Source organism: Sceloporus undulatus, chromosome 3 (assembly GCF_019175285.1).
Source record: "Sceloporus undulatus isolate JIND9_A2432 ecotype Alabama chromosome 3, SceUnd_v1.1, whole genome shotgun sequence".
In the NCBI taxonomy this organism is placed as follows: Eukaryota; Metazoa; Chordata; class Lepidosauria; order Squamata; family Phrynosomatidae; genus Sceloporus; species Sceloporus undulatus.
Genome location: NC_056524.1, coordinates 64,165,255 through 64,183,046, shown reverse-complemented (window position 1 = coordinate 64,183,046; position 17,792 = coordinate 64,165,255). Strand labels below are relative to the sequence as shown.

Sequence of the window (17,792 nt, the reverse complement as noted above, 5' to 3'; positions counted from 1 at the left end):
TACTGCCTTCATTATTATCTACATTCATTGCTTCAAGCCTAGCACAGCACTCTAGTTGCAAGAGTGCATAAATTCAAAGCTTAATTATATTGTTAAACTGGCAATTAAAATGTACTGGCATGGTGTTGTCAATTAAAGCCATATTCATAAACATCACAATAAAAGTATGTCCTACAGTTGGGAGAATTAGCAGCAGGAATGGCTCCGTAGCTACAAAAAGCCTTAAAGTAATTTTGGAAAGTATTTGATAGTATTATATGAAACATTAGTTTCCAGGCACTGTACAAGGTGTTCGTGATGACATTTAAAGCCCTTCATGGCTTGGGTCCAGCCTACTTGTGGGATTGCCTTCTTCCCTGTAATCTGCCCTACGCACTTAAGTCCTCTGGGAAAAATTTACTACAGCCAAGAAAGACCAGGCTGGCTGCAGTTACCCAGAGGGCTTTTTATCTGCTGCTCCCAAATCATGGAATGGCCTGTCGGAGGAGAGCTGACGTATTACCAACCTTGATGGCTTTAAAAAGGCTGTCAAGACGGATCTTTTCTGACAGACCTTCCCTGAATGACTGATTCAGTCACTCCCACTGATATGGACTATCCTAATGACTACCCCGTGATGTCCTGTTCTTGAGATTGTTTTAATGATTTTAAATGTATTATACTATAGTCATTGTATAGTCAGTGGGATTTATTTTATTGTGTTAAATACTTTTTACTGATATAAGCCATCTCAAGCTTGTTGAAGAGTCAGGATAGAAAGTATTATTATTATTATTATTATTATTATTATTATTATTATTATTATTATTTATAGAATGCAATACAACATAGGCCTGTTACAGACTGCCAAAATAAAGCTGCTTCGGGTCTCTTTGGAGGTATGCTGTTTAAATGATGCATGCATCCTAAGAATCCGGAAGCTGCACCAAAGCTGCACTCCAGTGCTTAGGAATGGAGTGTGGCTTTGGTGCGACCTCCGGACTATTAGGACCCATGCATCATTTAAATAGCATATCTCCAAAGACACCTGAAGCAGCTTTATTTTGGCAGTCTGTAACAGGCCATAGTGTTCATTATTAATTTTTATTTTCAATTAGTAAAAGAAAAGTTCTAATTTCTTCCAAAGCATTCCTGCATGGCAGGGGGTTGGACTGGATGGCCCTTGCGGTCTCTTCCAACTCTATTATTCTATGATTCTATGGCCTGTTACAGACAGGCCAAAATAAAGCTGCGTCGTGTGGCTTTGGTGTGGCTTCCGGACTCTTAGGACGCATGCATCATGGAAATACCATACCTCCAAAGTGACTTGAAGCAGCTTTATTTTGGCCTGTCTGTAACAGGCCAATGATTCATTTCCCAGTATTCTCTCATTGTTGCAACAAATATTTATTAATCTTATTTCCACAACCATGTGCCAATAAAGTAAGAGGAATCTACAAGCAGAAATCCATTTCTGTGTGTAGTCATGCTCTGGCAGATGTATACAACATAAATGGAAGGGGGGGTAGCTGTTAATTTTAGGATGCCTGAATGAAGTATAGTCTCTATGCATACACAGTTCCTGTGTGTATATGGCTTCACCAATGGATAGCATGATCAAAGTCCCTTGGAACTCCAAGAAATCAGATTGTTCTGTACATGGAGATGCTAGTTCTCATGCCAGAAGAGCTACATTAAAGAGAAAAGTCTAAGGAAGGGACAGGTTAAGTTTCAAAAGATGAAGATCAGAAGGGGTAGAGGAAGACAGTGTCATCCAAGGTGGAAGTCAGATTCCAAAAGCAGTGGGTTGGCAGAAGCTGGCACACAGCCTAATGGGGCCTCTCACAGTGAGACATTTCTCCTTCTGAAGTCCCAGGCTCAGCATTTATTTTACAGGAACTGGTGATGCTGGTTTTGTCTCTGAGTTTCGTTGACTGGGGGCTAAATGTGACAGTAGCATGTGGTACATCTGATTATTCAATTTTCAAGACTTATAACAAACATTTAACCCTCACAGCTCTAGAAAGAAGGCGACAAAGTATGGTTGATGAGCACCCTGGTTCGTCTCTTACCTTATCCCCCAGTATCATACACTTCTTAGAAACAGTCACAAAGTTCTTTATAATTAATATTTCTCTTAAATGCATGATTACTCTAGATTAAGATAGTTGGGGCAATGAACAGTTTAGAAGATGGGGCCTAGTTCTAGTTCCTAACTAATTCTAGGGGCTGAAATACATATTCACAGCATATACTGGTGTTATACTTTTTGCTTATGTGGGTGGGAGGGTGGATAGACAGGTACAATTTACACATACATGCATGCACACAATATGAAAATGAGAAAATAATCTCTGAACATAAAAAGATTCTGTACCAGAAATCTATCAGCTGTATCCACTTGTTGATCCTTTAGTACATTTCTACCCCCATGACTTCAAGTATCTGGTGATACTTATCACTCCTTCACAATGTATCAACAGGAAATAACTTATGGGCAGTTGGTCCCAGTACTGATCCAGAGATCTGTTTGATCACAAATGGACTGGGTCAGGCTGCATTACACAGAAGAGCTTTCAGAATTATTGCAATTCAAAGAATACTTCTATTTCCTTTTTTTTTTTTTTTTAATCATAATGTGTCTGTTAGAAGGTATCAGGTAAAAGCAGTTCTTATCTTTGAAAGATGGAGTAGGCATATCTGGGTTCATAATCAAAGTACAATAACAACAATGAATGGAAGGAGGTATTTGGCTGGAAATAGAGCTCTGTCTGCATTGCAAGGCTGCTTTGGAGTTTTCATGCCGTGGCTGTACATTTATGAATATGGCCTTAATTTTGTTTTTCTTTTATTTTCCTCATTAATCTTTGCATTTTGTGCATTGTTCAGCAGGTTTGCTGGTGCCGTCTGTATTTTTTTACCTGATGTTCACAAACTGTTTCTGTTAACTACCACAGGTTTACACCCTATGAGTGGTATAATCCCCACCCGTGCAACCCTGACTCAGATGTGGTGGAAAACAATTTTACTTTGCTTAATAGTTTCTGGTTTGGAGTTGGAGCTCTCATGCAGCAAGGTACACCGGTTACACTTCATTTCTGCACACATCCCACAGTCTGCTCAAGGGCTTCTGTGCTGGTAAACTCCACCATTTGTAGCTCTAGCATATACTGTAAAACCTGAACTAGAAAGGAGACATGCAAAAGCATATGTATATTTATGAATGTGACAAATAGTACTTTTGGGGGAGAAATGAAACTGGCACCCTTTGTGATGCAAAATAAATCTACAGAAGGTCTAAGCCCAAAAAATCATTTTGTTAGAATCCTTATTTAAGCATTTGTCAAATTTATATTGTTTTCTCTTTTTTAAAAAAAAATCCCAAAACTTACTTAACGGCTTTTCCACAGGTCTAAGGTTTTTGCCTCTTGTCAGTGTGTCCAGCCTGTGACACCCACAACATCCTAACTGCTGTTGATTCTGGAAACTTCACAGAGATGCTCACTTGACAGTAAAAGGAAATGAGATGCACTTGATATGGAGAATCTGCCCAGTATATCTACTGGCCGTGTGTGTGTATGCGGTGTACTCATTCTGAGCCCTCTGTTACTAAGCTTTTGCCTCTGAATGAGGTGTGTGTTCAGAATATATGTTTAATTATTGTGAACCCCCTAAAAAATGACAACACACTGCAAAAGCTTCCCAAGTAGCAAAACATTTTAATAAAGAAATATGAGTACAAAACATCCCTCGCAGAAATATTGATCTCTTCACAATTGATGGCTTGGTAAAAATTGAAATGCACAACTTCATAAGCCTGATGTTGCTAACAGCAATGGGATATTGACCATTGATTTAATGGGAGTAGGCTGTTTCCCATGTTACATCAGGCATTTGTTGCTGTAAGAAAGAAGGTGGGCATACAGCAGAACGTTGTATGTGCCGAACATTCGTACTCATAGAATGGATTGTATCCAAGATCAACCAACAGAGTAAGTTCTTTGTCCTGGTTTGTCAGTAAAAACAGAGAGAAAGGTTTTACAGTATCAGGCAGGTGTGTGTCTATAGTTGTGACTGCTTTGTGTGTGTGAGTGGCAAACTACTTTGTGTTCTGAATGGCCTGCCTTTTTTGGAGTTTACCATCATCCACAGCAAACTGTGGGATGTCGTGCCTACTTGTTACCACTACCTTGGGTACATGACAGTCAGCCCCAACCAGACTCTGCTTGTCTTTGAAGAAGCTTTAAAAATAAAAACAAAACCAAAAAAATGTTTTGTAAGTTGAAGTGAATGTTTCCATGTACAAACTTGTGGTACGTGTGGACTGTAAGTGCACCATCATTAACATGTAGAGTTTGAACAAGAGATGAATGGTTGCTAACCTCTGCATCTATTGTTATGCTCTTTCTTGTTAACAGAAGCTGCTTGTTGTGCTTGATTGGAAGTCATGGGTTTATTAAATTTTAAAATGTGATGATCAGACTTTCTCTTTTCTACAGAGCGTGAGCAAAGTCTGGATCAGGATTGGCTGTCATGTCTGCCATAAAAAGGCACTAGAGAGTCTTCAGCAAGTATTGTCTCTGACTCTGGTTCTTGATAATAGCATTTTTTTCTTATCCCTCTTCTCTAAATCTGCAATGCAGAAATAGCATCTTCTTTAAAAGGTCCCCGAAACATGGCATACCTGGCAGATTAACTGGAAGTGCATAAAGAGCTACACAGGTCATGTTTCCTTACTCACAAGCCTATTTAATGACAATGAAATCACTTTGAAGTAAGTAAGGCATGTCATTGTGAACTGGAAGCTACTGTAAATTAAGGGTATACTGCACTGTTAGGTTGCTAGCTTATGCAGAATTTCTTGGGAATAAATTCCATTAAATGCAATGGGAATTTCCTCCAAGAAAAAATACATGTAAATGATCAGGCTTTTAAGAATATTAGACTCAAAGAGAATGTTCAGCCCTAGTTCGTTCCATATGCTACAACTGCAATACACATCTAGAGTTCCAACCAGTGGATCTTGGCTCATCCGCTTCATAGGGATGAATGAGGTAACAAGGTGTGCAGGTGAGGCTCACCCATAATTAGGGAAAGCTATATATACAAATCCTTTGTGCATACAGCAGGGCCTGGAGAAATCCTTGTATTCAAGTTACAGGCTACATTTCCATTTAAAATCCCTCTTTTTTGAAAAACTGGACTGCATTTCACTCAAAGTTACACACTTAATAGTTTTGCTGAGTTGGCAATGAAACTGGTGAACCAACATGACCCTATGAGCCAATAGCCTGCTTTCAGCATTTTCTTTGGTTGAGATGTTTGTGGATGTACATCCACTGACTCCTTGGAGGATAAGCAGTTTTCCAAGCAAATCTAATCTGAGTAAAGTACACTTTTGCTTTCATATGAGCAACTGACTTTCCTTGTGACAGAAAATCAAAGGGAAATGATAGTTAATGACAAAAATAGGAGATTATCAGAACCTCTCAATGTTCTGTTGACGAACAGCTATGGGCCATTATTATTACCCCACATATTCTGTAAAGTGAGGCATTGTGTCAGCATCAACATAATTTATATTCCTTTGCTGAGCTTTCAGTAAATAATGTTTTCATGAAGAACTGAATCAGCATTCTTTCCCTTTTTTACTGTCTGGATTAGTGGAAGGTTAAAACTAAAAACAGAATCTTTGGAAGAAAAAACACCATGATTTATCTTGTAAATAAAACTTCTTGCTAAATAGAATGTCCAAAGAAAAACTGAAATGTAGATTTGGGTTTTCAAAATCCTTATAAAATTAGTAGAATTCTTTGAATAAAATCCACAACATGTCTATTAAGTAGTTAGCCATGTTAAAATCAATTGGTCTTTCTTCTGAGTAAACATGGTTAAGATAGCTCTGTCATTCAGCCATCAAACTTTTATTGCACATAGCTAGTGAACCTGGGCGGGGATGATCACCCACATCCATTCCAAAAATGAATGGAGCATTAAACACATTAGCTTGATATCAGCATTAGCTGTATACGTGAATTGACTAGATGGATGTCCCATGCTGGCAAATCTTATTTTTTAACGTAAACAAAGAGTTACAGTCAGGGCATAGTTATGCTTAGAACAGATCCTTGGAATCGATTATTATTATTATTATTATTATTATTATTATTATTATTATTATTGTAGCGCTATGGGACACAAATCTCATTAACTTGAGTGAGTCAGCTCTAAGTCTGGAACTAACTCATTAAAAACATAGTGTTATACATTGGTGAAAGAGACACTGTTGATGGCACTGATTTTCCTCCTCATTCTTCTCCAATGGCCCCATCTACTATGGATAGTTGGGAAAAGCCTGCTGAGCAAATATGGGGTGTAAATGCAATGAGGAGAAGCCCATTTGTGTGCCATAGAATGGAACTTATAGGCTCCACCTTTAAGCATCTTTTAGGAAACCATTTATGCTTGGCAAGATTGCCCATAAAACAGATGCTCTGATTCCATTGATATGTATAGCACCAACAGAGTAGAAAAGAAGACATCATCTTAGTTCCAAATCATCATAGCAAATTCCCACTGATCTCCCTAGACCAATGCATATATCAACATGCCTAAGGCATTAAATCATCCACCAAACACATTTTTTTGGCAAAAAGCTTATTTATATGGAGTGAAGTTGTAACTGAAAAATCTCATTTGGAAAAAAATATTGCCTTTTTTCCTGCATATTATGGGCTGAAATGAAAGTTCATAAGCTACTAATGCTCAACAAATAAATCTGACAAGAACCTTATGTTTATAGAACTTGCATATAGATACCACAGAGTTCTCTTAGACAGTACAGCACTTCAGTGCCAACAAAGCTTTGTGAATGAATGAGATTGATATGCTCAGTATATTTATAGTATCCAATTTAGGAAGCATGGGCTTCATTCCTACTGAATTCATAACTGACTCAGAGTCTCTAAACTCAGAGAAAAGACAAAGCATACAGAGGGTGTGCAGTGCTGTACATGGCTGCAAATGTGTCCTTATCACACGAGAAAAGAAAGGTGAAATGAATTGAGAGAGTAGAAGCTTTTTCCATGCCGCCCCACAGGCTGTCATAGCACTTCCGTTCTCTTCCCAAGGGGAGATAGTTCTCAAAGTGTGCCTTTTGCTGAAAAGATTTTTTCCAGTGGAACAAAAGCCATGCTTTGTTGACAGCCTCTCCTTGAGAAGAGAACAGAAGTGCTATGATGGCATGTGGAGTAGCACAGAGAAAGCTGCTACTCTCCCAGTCTGTTTTGCCTTTCTTTTCTTGTGTGGTTAAAGTCCTTAGATGAACGGGAAAGACAAGCATACAAATACTTAACCAATGCCTCCTCCTCTCTTCTATTTATACCTCGTATTGTATTAGAGCTGGGAAGCATTACGCTTAGACTGCAACTTTCAGAATCTCTTATCCATGCTGTCTATGGGTTTTTGGAAGCTAGTTTTCAAAACAAAACATAACAAAATCTTTCCCAAGACCAGACTACAGCTGGTGCATATGAGTTAGTGATTAATGCCCGCAGTTGGAAGCCAAAGCAAGTATAACATTAGTTGCACAGATGCACTTAGAATTCACATTTTCAAAATGGCAAGCACAGGGAAGCCTGAACAATCTTGCATCTAAGAATAGAGAGAGGTTTAATCATTTGTGCCAATAGGACCTTCCTTTGAAATGCAGTACTGGAGAAGTAATACTTCTCAGGGGCTGCATCTACACTACAGAATTAATGCATTGTGACATAACTTTAACTGCCATGGCTCAATACTATGGAATTCTGAGATTTGTAGTTTTGAGAAATATTTAGCCTGCGTTATCAGAGTTCTGGTGCCACAACCAACTACAAATCCCTGGATTCCATCAGATGGAGACATGATAGTTGAAGTGGTGTCAAGCTGCATTAATTCTGCTGTGTGGCAGAGCCAGAGATCCCTGGGCCCTAGGGACTTCAGGACCCTGGGAACTTCCTTTTCTCACCACCACCACCCCCAAATAGTCCCAGGGTTACTAAGGCCTCCCTGCATCTTCTATATAGAGAATAAAAGAACAAACATTTGTTAGTTGTACGGTTCTCAAACATCCTTGTTCCAGGCTACTTTACTGAATTTCTCTAGATGGAACAGGAAACTGAGGTGGAATCAAACAAGGAAGGGGAAAATGGAGGGAATGGACAGAGAAGAGCAACATACATAGCTTGAACCAAATTTAATTTGTTAGTATGTTTGTCTATCAGTTCACTTATTAAAAAAACATATAGCCTGCCAGTAAATCTTCAAAATGTGTTTCGGGTCACCTTTTAATGTTAGGCTGAAACTAGCCCTGTGCCAAATGGGGCAGGGGCAGGGGGTAATGATTTCAATATATTTATCAGCAGTAAGGTTAGATAATGCTGAATATTTCATGTGGGAGAGTTTTGCTTTTAACAATTAAATACCATGCAGAATATCCATTTATTGTCCTAAGCTTGTCGCATCTTGCATTGCTTCACTGCTGCTTCTGCTATTGTCTTAAAATGTCAAACTACCACTTTTTAAGTGATGTGTTATATGGCTATTCATCTCAATAATCAATACAGTCAATCATCAACACAATCATTATTACTAAATCATCACACAGCCACTATGACATAGGGATGCCTTTTGAACTTTCCTCACATCTTGATTATATACTTAAAAGACAGTCAGGTTTTCTCTTTTTCCACCATCTTTCCCATCCAGGTCCTGCCTTCTACAGCATAGGACTTTGAGCAATCATGGAGTGATATGAGGGGTGAGGGCATCGCCCCCCCCCATAGGAATTCTAGCCACCCATGAAATGTTTCTTCAGTCCCCAAAATTCAAGCATGGCAGTAACTTAAAATGTCCACTGAGGGTTTAGAAATATAGTTCCTGCATCCAAAGAAAAGGAGCAAGGAAAGTGACCAAGGGAACGTAAGCACAGCAAATAGAGGAGTCCTAGGTGTGAAGGATCTTCAATTTCTCAGCCTCTGCAATGCCAGAGAATTTAAGGACTGAAAGGAAATTTCATTTGGGGAGAATAGAATTCTTATTTGGAGGAACAATTCTCATATCTGCCCGCCCTCCCCAATAGCTAGCCCTGGATATAATGACTAAAGCAAAGACTTAATACTCAAATATTAAAAGACATGAGATTTAAAGGTTGATACTCCAATACTGGCCATATTTATTATAATAATATCAATGAAATCTGTTTCCAATTGAGTGTGCCCATCATTATAACCATTCATGTTTCTGGGGAAAGCAATTAAAATAGATATTAATATTTTAGTGTTCCAACCTAAGGACATCGATATGTTTATCATCAAACACTCCATATATCATTTTAAGTGTATGTCTCTATGTTTAGTTAGCGCTATATATTTGGGATTATCACATCAAATCATTTTTCTTCCACTGTTCTTGATACACATGAAAAATCACATTAAATAGCAGGAACCCGAAATGTCTACAGCTGATTGTAATACAAATGTTTTGATGGTATTCTACAGGATCAGAGCTGATGCCCAAAGCTCTTTCCACCAGAATAGTTGGAGGAATATGGTGGTTTTTCACCTTAATCATCATATCGTCCTACACTGCAAATTTGGCTGCTTTTTTGACCGTTGAGAGAATGGAATCTCCCATTGATTCAGCTGATGATTTGGCAAAGCAAACTAAGATAGAATATGGGGCTGTTAGAGATGGATCAACAATGACTTTCTTCAAGGTAAGATTATACCAAAAAAATTGTACTGTTAAGTAAAATAGTAGCACCCATTTATTGCATTAAATTGTAATAGGAAAAAAAAAAAAGAAACCATTAACCCTAATGAGCCTGAGTAATTTGATATATATATTTTGGAACTGCTGTAAGTCCCAGGGGACTGCAAGACTCAATCATAGGTTGTAAACCAAATAAAACCTGAGCTCTGGAAAAGGATACTTGTGGAAAATGTGTCAAAACGATAACTATAGGAGGGGACACATGTGGCTGATGATTCTTTAAAATTGTGTATATTCTAAAGATATAACAGGTCTAATTGATTTTTGCCCTCTCATTATTTATTGCTTATATTTCATTATTGTTATATATATATGCATAATTATACATGCTGCAAAATTACCACTTAGGTATTTTGTTTCAGAGCTTCGGAAATTAATTAAAAATGAATTATTCTTAGATACTAATAACTGACTTCAATCAACTTTAATAAATATTAAACTGCTGTCTACTATGGACTACTGATAATGAATTAAAAGGAACTCAATTGAATGTGATATTGACATGCTGAAATTCTCTGTTGAATTTCCTTCTTTTCTGCAATTATTAACCCTACACACTATAATCCTGCCCTCTTTATCACATGGCTACCTTATTTCAGTCCATTCCTTTAAAAGGAGACATAAAAGAGTATGGCAACTACAGGACTAATCTCCCATGCAAGCAAAGTCATGCTCAAAAATTTTCAGCAGAGACTCCTACCATATATAGAGTGAGAAGTTAGAGGTGCAAGAAAAGGTGTTCAGGAAATTCGAGATGTTCAGAAAAGGAAGAAGCACTAGGGATCATATACACTGGATAATGGTGTGCACCAGGGAATTCCAGAAGAAAATCATCATGTGTTTTATAGACTACAGCAAAGCCTTTGAGTTTATAGATCATGAAGTGATCTTAAAGAAATAGTGTACTTGGTTGTTCTGATGTGTAATCTGTACTCAGGAGAAGAGGCTACTATCAGAGCAGAACAAATACAGAGACACACAAAAGTTCTCATTCAGAAAGGGGATCAAACAAGGCTGCATTATGTCACTCTGTTCAACTTGTATGCGGAAAATATAACATGTAGAGCAGGTTTAGACATGGAGGAAGGAGATTTGAGGAAAGAATCTCAACAATCTAAAATATGCAGAAAACATCAAAGACTTGAAACAATTACTAAAGAAAGTCAGAGAGGAAAGTGCCAAGGTAGTCTTGCTGTTGAATATTAACAAAACCAAATAATCACCATAGAGGAGATACAAGAATTCAATATAGATGCAGAGGAAATTGAAATACTTAAAGATTTCCCATAAATTGATCAGAATCATTTATCAGAACGGAGACTGTAGTCAAGAAATCAGTGAAAGATTAGGATTAGGAAGTGCAACTATAAAAGAACTAAACAAGATCTTAAACTGTAAAGATATCAAGCTGAATACCAAAGTTAACATCATCCAAGTCATCATATTTCACATTACCATGTACCGGGTGTGAGAGCTGGACATTGAAGAAAGCTGATAGAAAGAAAATACTGTATTTTCTGGCGTATAAGACTACTTTTTAACCCAGGAAAATCATCTCAAAAGTCGGGGATCATCTTATATGCCGGGTGTCGTCTTATAGGACAAGTGCTGAAACTTCCGAGCCAGACTGGAGAATCTGCGATTGCCACATATGGTGGAGGGAGCTCAAAAATGGCTGCGGCCGCATCCCCACCATATGCAGCGACCGTATGAAAGCAACAAGGGTGACGCTGTACAAGTACGGTAGAAGAAAATCCATTCACCAGGATTCATGGAAAGAAATGACTTAACACAGTCCCAATGACAAGGTGAGGGGGCACCTCACCAGGAAGGTGTAAGTGAAGGGCGGAACAAGCTGCGGGTGTCCGGGATGCCCGGGGTATGGAAAAAAGAGCCGTGTTTGCGCTACTGCTCTGATAATCTTGGAGACAGGGAGGGCTGGGGAGGCAGGGGGAGATGACCAATCCAAGCAGGCTTTGTATACAACAAGTTTTCCTGCTAAGTACCTGCATGTCATAAGCATTTGAATTAAAATTACCATATTTAAATCAAATCTGATGGTTTTTTAAATTTTTATTTGGTGTGTGTTGGAAGAGGGGTAGTCTTATACAGTGAGTATATCCCAAACACTATATTTTAACTGGAAAAATTGGGGTTTGTCTTATACGCCCAGTCGTCTCATATGCCGGAAAATATGATAAATTTATTTAAGATACTGTGCTAGAGAAGAGTGTTGAGGTGCTTTATAGACGGGCCCTATGGGGCGCTGCCGTGATGTGCTAGGGTTGCCTTGGGGTGTCCTTTACAGACGCCCCGCAACCCTAGCACGTACCTGCCACATCATAAAGGCAGCACGCTGTATACACAGGCACCGCCATTATGACGTCAGCCAAATGGCGCGGTGCGGGCGTGACGTGCTCACGCCACTGCAGGACGCTTGTGGCGCCCTTTCAGTGGTGCCAGAAGGAGCTCCGAAATGGAGCTCCTTCCTGGGGAGCGCCTTGTTCCCACAGCAACCAAACGGCTGTGGGAACAAAACCTGGGGAAAGGAGTCGAGTGGCCCCTTTCTCTCCTGGCAGCAGCTTTCTGGGATGTCCTGGGCCACGAAGCCCCAAGGACATCCCTTTCCAGGCCAGGGGGAAGCGGTGTTTTGCAGCTTCCCCGAGGCCGGGAAAAGCAGCAGATCGGGGCCTCCAGGGCTGCCAGTGTGGCTGCTCAGGCCCCGATCTGGCAGGGGTTGCGGTGCCTGCAGGCCACCCCAAAGGGGCGGTCTGTATCCCGCCAAGGGTACTATTGACAAACAAAAAGACAAATGGTTTTTAGAACAGATCAAGCCTTAACTCCCCTTGAAAGCCAAAATAACTAAACTAAGGTTATCATACTCTGGCCACATCATGAGATGACTTGCTAGAGAATATAATAATGCTAGGAAAGGTGGAGGGCAGTAGAAAGAGAGGAAGACCATATTCCAGATGGATAGATTCTATCAAGGAGACCATGGCCCTGAGCCTTCAGGACCTAAGCAGGGCAGATGAGGACAGGGAGGCTTGGAGGTGTCTCATTCACAGGATTGTCCTGAGCTGAGCCAGCTCGAGGGCAGTTAACAACAACAGACCTTACTTTGGCACATAGCAAGTCCTTGTCATGCACATGCCAACCAGAAATAAATTTTTCCCCACAACAGATCCCAAGAGAGAAGGGTATGACTAGATTCCTCCCTCACTCAAAGTGCAGTCCAACTTTCCAAATATTTCTGCACTTGCCTCGTTTACATAAAAAGTTAATATAAATAACAAAATAAGTTATTAAATATTTACAATTTCAACACATTTTCTCTGCAATAATCATATTAAACTTGAGTTAATTCATAGGGACTGGTCTAGGTTTATTAGTGTGATGTTCTGAGGTTTACTATGCCAAGAGACTCTGAATAATGGCAGGTATATGTAAACAGCAGTTGGTAATCTCAGAGAGGGCAGGCCTGAACAGATGCAGGTAATTATAGTTATCCTCTGCCCCACTGTGGGCTCTACACAGGATACACAGAGACAAAGCTAACCTTTAGGAAACTATCACTCCAGAAGAAGCTGTGACAGATCGGCAAAGCTATGGGAATTTGGAAAGAAATGTGCTTCTCCTACCTCAACTGTTTTCTGTAAAGCAAATATTTCCAGCTTTGGGTGCCAGCTTGACATTCTAAACAGCTGCTCTTAAGCTAGTGCCCACAAGTTTGCAAGTTCATGCTGAAATTCTGCTACATATGGAGGGAAGGAATAAATTCCCTGCAGTTTTTATATTTCTGGATCTTTTTTTTTTTTTTTTTTAAACAGTGCTAGCAATTTGGATCTGTTTTATTCCACGCTGCCTCCCAGCAATTTACTGAAGCCTAAATGTCTATCTTTTCACATTGCTCTGTGAGTACAGGTGATGATGAACCTACTTGATGCCTCTGTTCATGAATAATGCCTTCTTTGCTTCTGGAAGACTACATGAATAAATGAAATGCATTAGTAAAGCATTTGATAGCTTTGCCAAGCTTTGCTGTTTGTGTTGTTTAGCCTTTCCTTCCTTCCTACAATCAAATGAAAAAAACAACAGTGAAATAATTTTGACTCAAAGACTAGCTTTATTTTTTAATACTATACTTGCCCCCCATGTTAAATATAAAGTATTTTTCTGCTACTGCTCTTGTAACTGCATATTAGAATAATATGTTTTTTGCTAAGATGACAGTGGAAACTACAGCTCAAAAGCCAGTACTGTGCTGATTGAATGGCATACTTATCAGTAATGCAATACTCATCATAGGTATCTGGCTTGAAATGCTTTTCTTTACAAGAAAAGGTATTTTGTTAACTGCAGTCAAGTCAACTTCGGCTTACAGTGACCCTTTGAATGAGAGACCTCTAAGTCACCCTATCATCGGTAGCCCTGCCCCAGTCCTGCACATTCAGGGACATAGGCTTTCTTAACTGAATTTATTCATCTGAAATGGAGTGTTTCTCTTTACTTACTGCCTTCTGACTTACCAAGCATTATTGTCTTTTCTTGTGAGTCATGTTTTCTCATGATGTGGCCGAATGACAACAGTCTCAAGGGCAAAACAAACCACCCCGAAACGGTGGGCTGGAAGCATCAATTTTAACTCTGGAGGGACACCGCAGCAGCCATTCCGGTATCCCTCTGGAATAAAAAGAACCTGCAAAAAACAGGTTCTTTTTCTGGAGCCTGGCTGACGTCATGTGCATGCCATTGGCACACCAGTGACGTGAGCAATGCACAGCGACATCTGTATGCTGCACGTCCCTTATGTCATCATGGCGGCGCCCATGTGGACAGGATGCTGCCATGATGCTGCTGCCCATACGGACTAGGTTTTTGGAGCATGGGGTTGCTGCATGCTCCAGCGCCCTAGTATCGGTGGTGGCACACCACTTCGGGCCCGTCTGTTCCGGGCATCAGTTTACTTATCTTGGCTTCTAGAGAAGAGCTCAGGTTTGATTTTCTCTAGGGCCCATTTATTTGTCTTTTTAGCAGTTCATGGTATCTGTAGAACTCTTCTCAAGCATCAAATTTCAAATGAGTTTATTTTCTTCCTGTCAGCTTTCTACACTGTCCAGTTTTCACAACCTTATATAGAAATGGGAAATATGACAGCATGGACAATCCTAACTAGTATTCAGTGATATACCTTTACACTTAAGGATCTTGTCTAGTTCCTTCATAGCTTCCCATTCAAGCCCTGCTGCTTTCAGCATGGGCTCACTGTGGCATTGGCAGGAGAAAAGGTATTGCTCTTCATAAAATAATGGTCTTCAGAAGCTCATGCAGGAAATGAAATTTATAATGGCATAAAAGGTTTTACCACATGGGACAAATATAGAAGGAAATATCTGAACTTATTAACTTGAAAGATGGTGAATGTATGAAGGATGTTTATTGTCTGTCCACAGAATAATTACAGGTTGTGTCCAATGATGTCCTTCGCCAAGCAGAATGGACAATGCTTGTGGGTCCTCTTCGCCTTCCCCACTATGATTCTCCACACAGCCCTCAAAGGGTTTTATGGAGAATGTGTGGAATAGAGGGGAGGAGAAAGGGAAGCTAAATAGATCTTCTGTGAGTGGCTGTCTACTTGTGTGATGTTGGATGTGAAGCTTTTAGATAACAGCTCCTGGAATGTTCAACAACATGGCTCTTAGCCATGCTAGCAGGAGGATTCTATTAGCAGTAGGCCTTTTTGGATTCAAATTACAAGAAAAAAGATTAATCTTTGTTGGATTATGGGTAGATTCCCAGGCTGCTAGCCCCCTTTGGAGAAAGATAAAGACTGCTTCAATTAAGAGTCAGTCTTCTTTTAGATTGTAAGCCTGAGGACAGGGAACCATTCAATTAAAAAGATTGTATGTACAGCGCTGTGTAAATTTACAGCGCTTTATAAATAAAGGTTAATAATAATAATAATAATTCTTCAGTAGTGTGTGCAAGGGAAAGCACTGAACTTCTTGTGTTCCTCTAAGATTCATTTCAATGAAGTAAGACAAACAGCTGTATGTACATTACTTCACTTTAAAAAAAAACCTTTACTGGTTATATTGGAATGTACATTTAAAACATATGTACAGATTACCTAAGCCTTGAGTAACTAAATGAAATTTTCAAGTAAAGGAGGAGCTCAGGAGAGCTGGCACTCACCATTGAGAGAGAGAGAAAGATGTGTCTTTATGTGGCCACAGACACAACTGGAGGTTACTCTTATCACATAGTGTGGTTGCTTAAAACATGGACACACTTATGGCCATACTTTACAGCTAGTGAGCAAGCAAATGGAGAAAGTTCTAGAGAGATGGTATAGGGTAGAGACATGGAGGAAAATTATGTATTCCCTAAAGCCCTCATTGCCTTAATAGCAAGTAGGAGAAGGGGTGTAGAGAGAATGTCTCATTGAGCAGTATTTTCCAACACACCTAAAGATCAAGAAGAACTTTGTGATGATGAGAGCAGTTCAGCATTGGAACAGATCACATTGCAGGGTGATAAACCTACATTTTGAGGTCTCTGAATCCTCTATTGGGAGTAATTTAGTTGTATATTCCTATATGGTAGGGGATTGGACTGGTTGGCCCTTATAGTCCCTTCCAACTCTGTGATTCTACTTCCAGTTCCTAGTTCTAACTAGAGTAGTGTATTAATAAGATTTGTGTATGTGTGCACTTGCAATCTCCAATTGTGTCGACTTGCAATGGGTATATTCTAGTTGGGATCAGAAACTGGATTTAAACCAAATACTTTTCTTAATTTCAGTTTTCTTTAGAAGCTTTTAGATACAAATTCATTATTTTCATCCTGGTGATATTTATATGCAAAGTCTGTGCAGAATGCATTAATCCTCTCAGATTCCAAGGGCTACACCAGCTGATTAAGGTGTGCAATCTCCTTCTAAAGAAAAATGCTTTAGTTCTGTGGAATTTGGCTGTGCCTAATACATTCATGCTTTGAACACAGAATTAATGTGATTGATTAGGCTGGTGCTGGAGTTATCCCTGGACAAGCCAGATTCAAATTAGGCTCAGGACTGAGACTCACAATTATAATAGGTCCAACAATAATGGATTATAATGAACTAAATGCTATAAATTGATTTTCTCCGTGGGACAAGTTAGTCTCACACACAGGAGGTACTTCACATAGGAGTGAGCTTTATACCAATTTGTGATGCATGCAAAGCCTGATCACGTGTTGCCAATAATAAAAACAGATCACCAAAAGAAGAAAGCCTTTCCATGCAGTGTTTCCACATGAATTTCTCCCTCTGAAAGGCACCATCATGTGCCTAGTAGTCATGTGAATCAGTTCTAAGTTGTGCTTCAGTTCTGACAGTAGTGATATATAACATAATAATAGTAGTATTAAGAAACTCTCAACTCTAGTTTCTTATTCCTAAATACCCATTTCACAACACTGTTGTAAAAAATAGGCACTGAGATTCAGCAAACTGAAACAAGGCTTGTTCTGTATGTTGTTGTTTCTGTGTTTTCCTGATTACAGTCATGTGAAAATCTATGCTGCCATGTGATAAGGTATGGAAGTATTTTAATAGTATTCTTTGTGCGCACAAAATTACCTTGACATTTCAGTCAGAAACAATGTTTTGTTTAAGAGAACATTATGAAAATGACATGATAAAAGTTCAAACAGTGAACAGCTTAAGGCTAAGTGTCAGTTTAAAGATCCTTGTATATGTTCACCATCAAGGTAACATCTCATTGCCCTAATATGAAAGACATCCTTTCACCCCATCTGTGAATGTATGAGGGTGACTGGTCCCGATCTTGGGGGGGGGGGGGGGGGCAGGGCAGTATAGCCCTTTTTTCCATGATCTTTTCCAATCAAGAGTAATAGAGGAATGTCCCTTAACATAAATTCACATCACTGTACATTATGTAAATAGCATAGATCTCCACAAAAGACCTTGAATGAAGACTACAGAACTTATGGTT

The 17,792-nt window shown here is 39.4% G+C and overlaps 1 protein-coding gene across 3 annotated transcripts in view; it reads left to right on the top strand.

The window, feature by feature from the left end:
- Positions 1-17,792, top strand: part of GRIK1 (glutamate ionotropic receptor kainate type subunit 1) — a 103,598-nt gene that overhangs the window by 65,455 nt on the left and 20,351 nt on the right. For all 3 annotated transcript variants that reach the window (XM_042459608.1, XM_042459609.1, XM_042459607.1), the window contains 2 exons: positions 2,937-3,055; positions 9,519-9,736. In XM_042459608.1, coding sequence (XP_042315542.1) covers positions 2,937-3,055; positions 9,519-9,736 — 337 coding nt within the window. The remainder of the gene's footprint in view (positions 1-2,936; positions 3,056-9,518; positions 9,737-17,792) is intronic.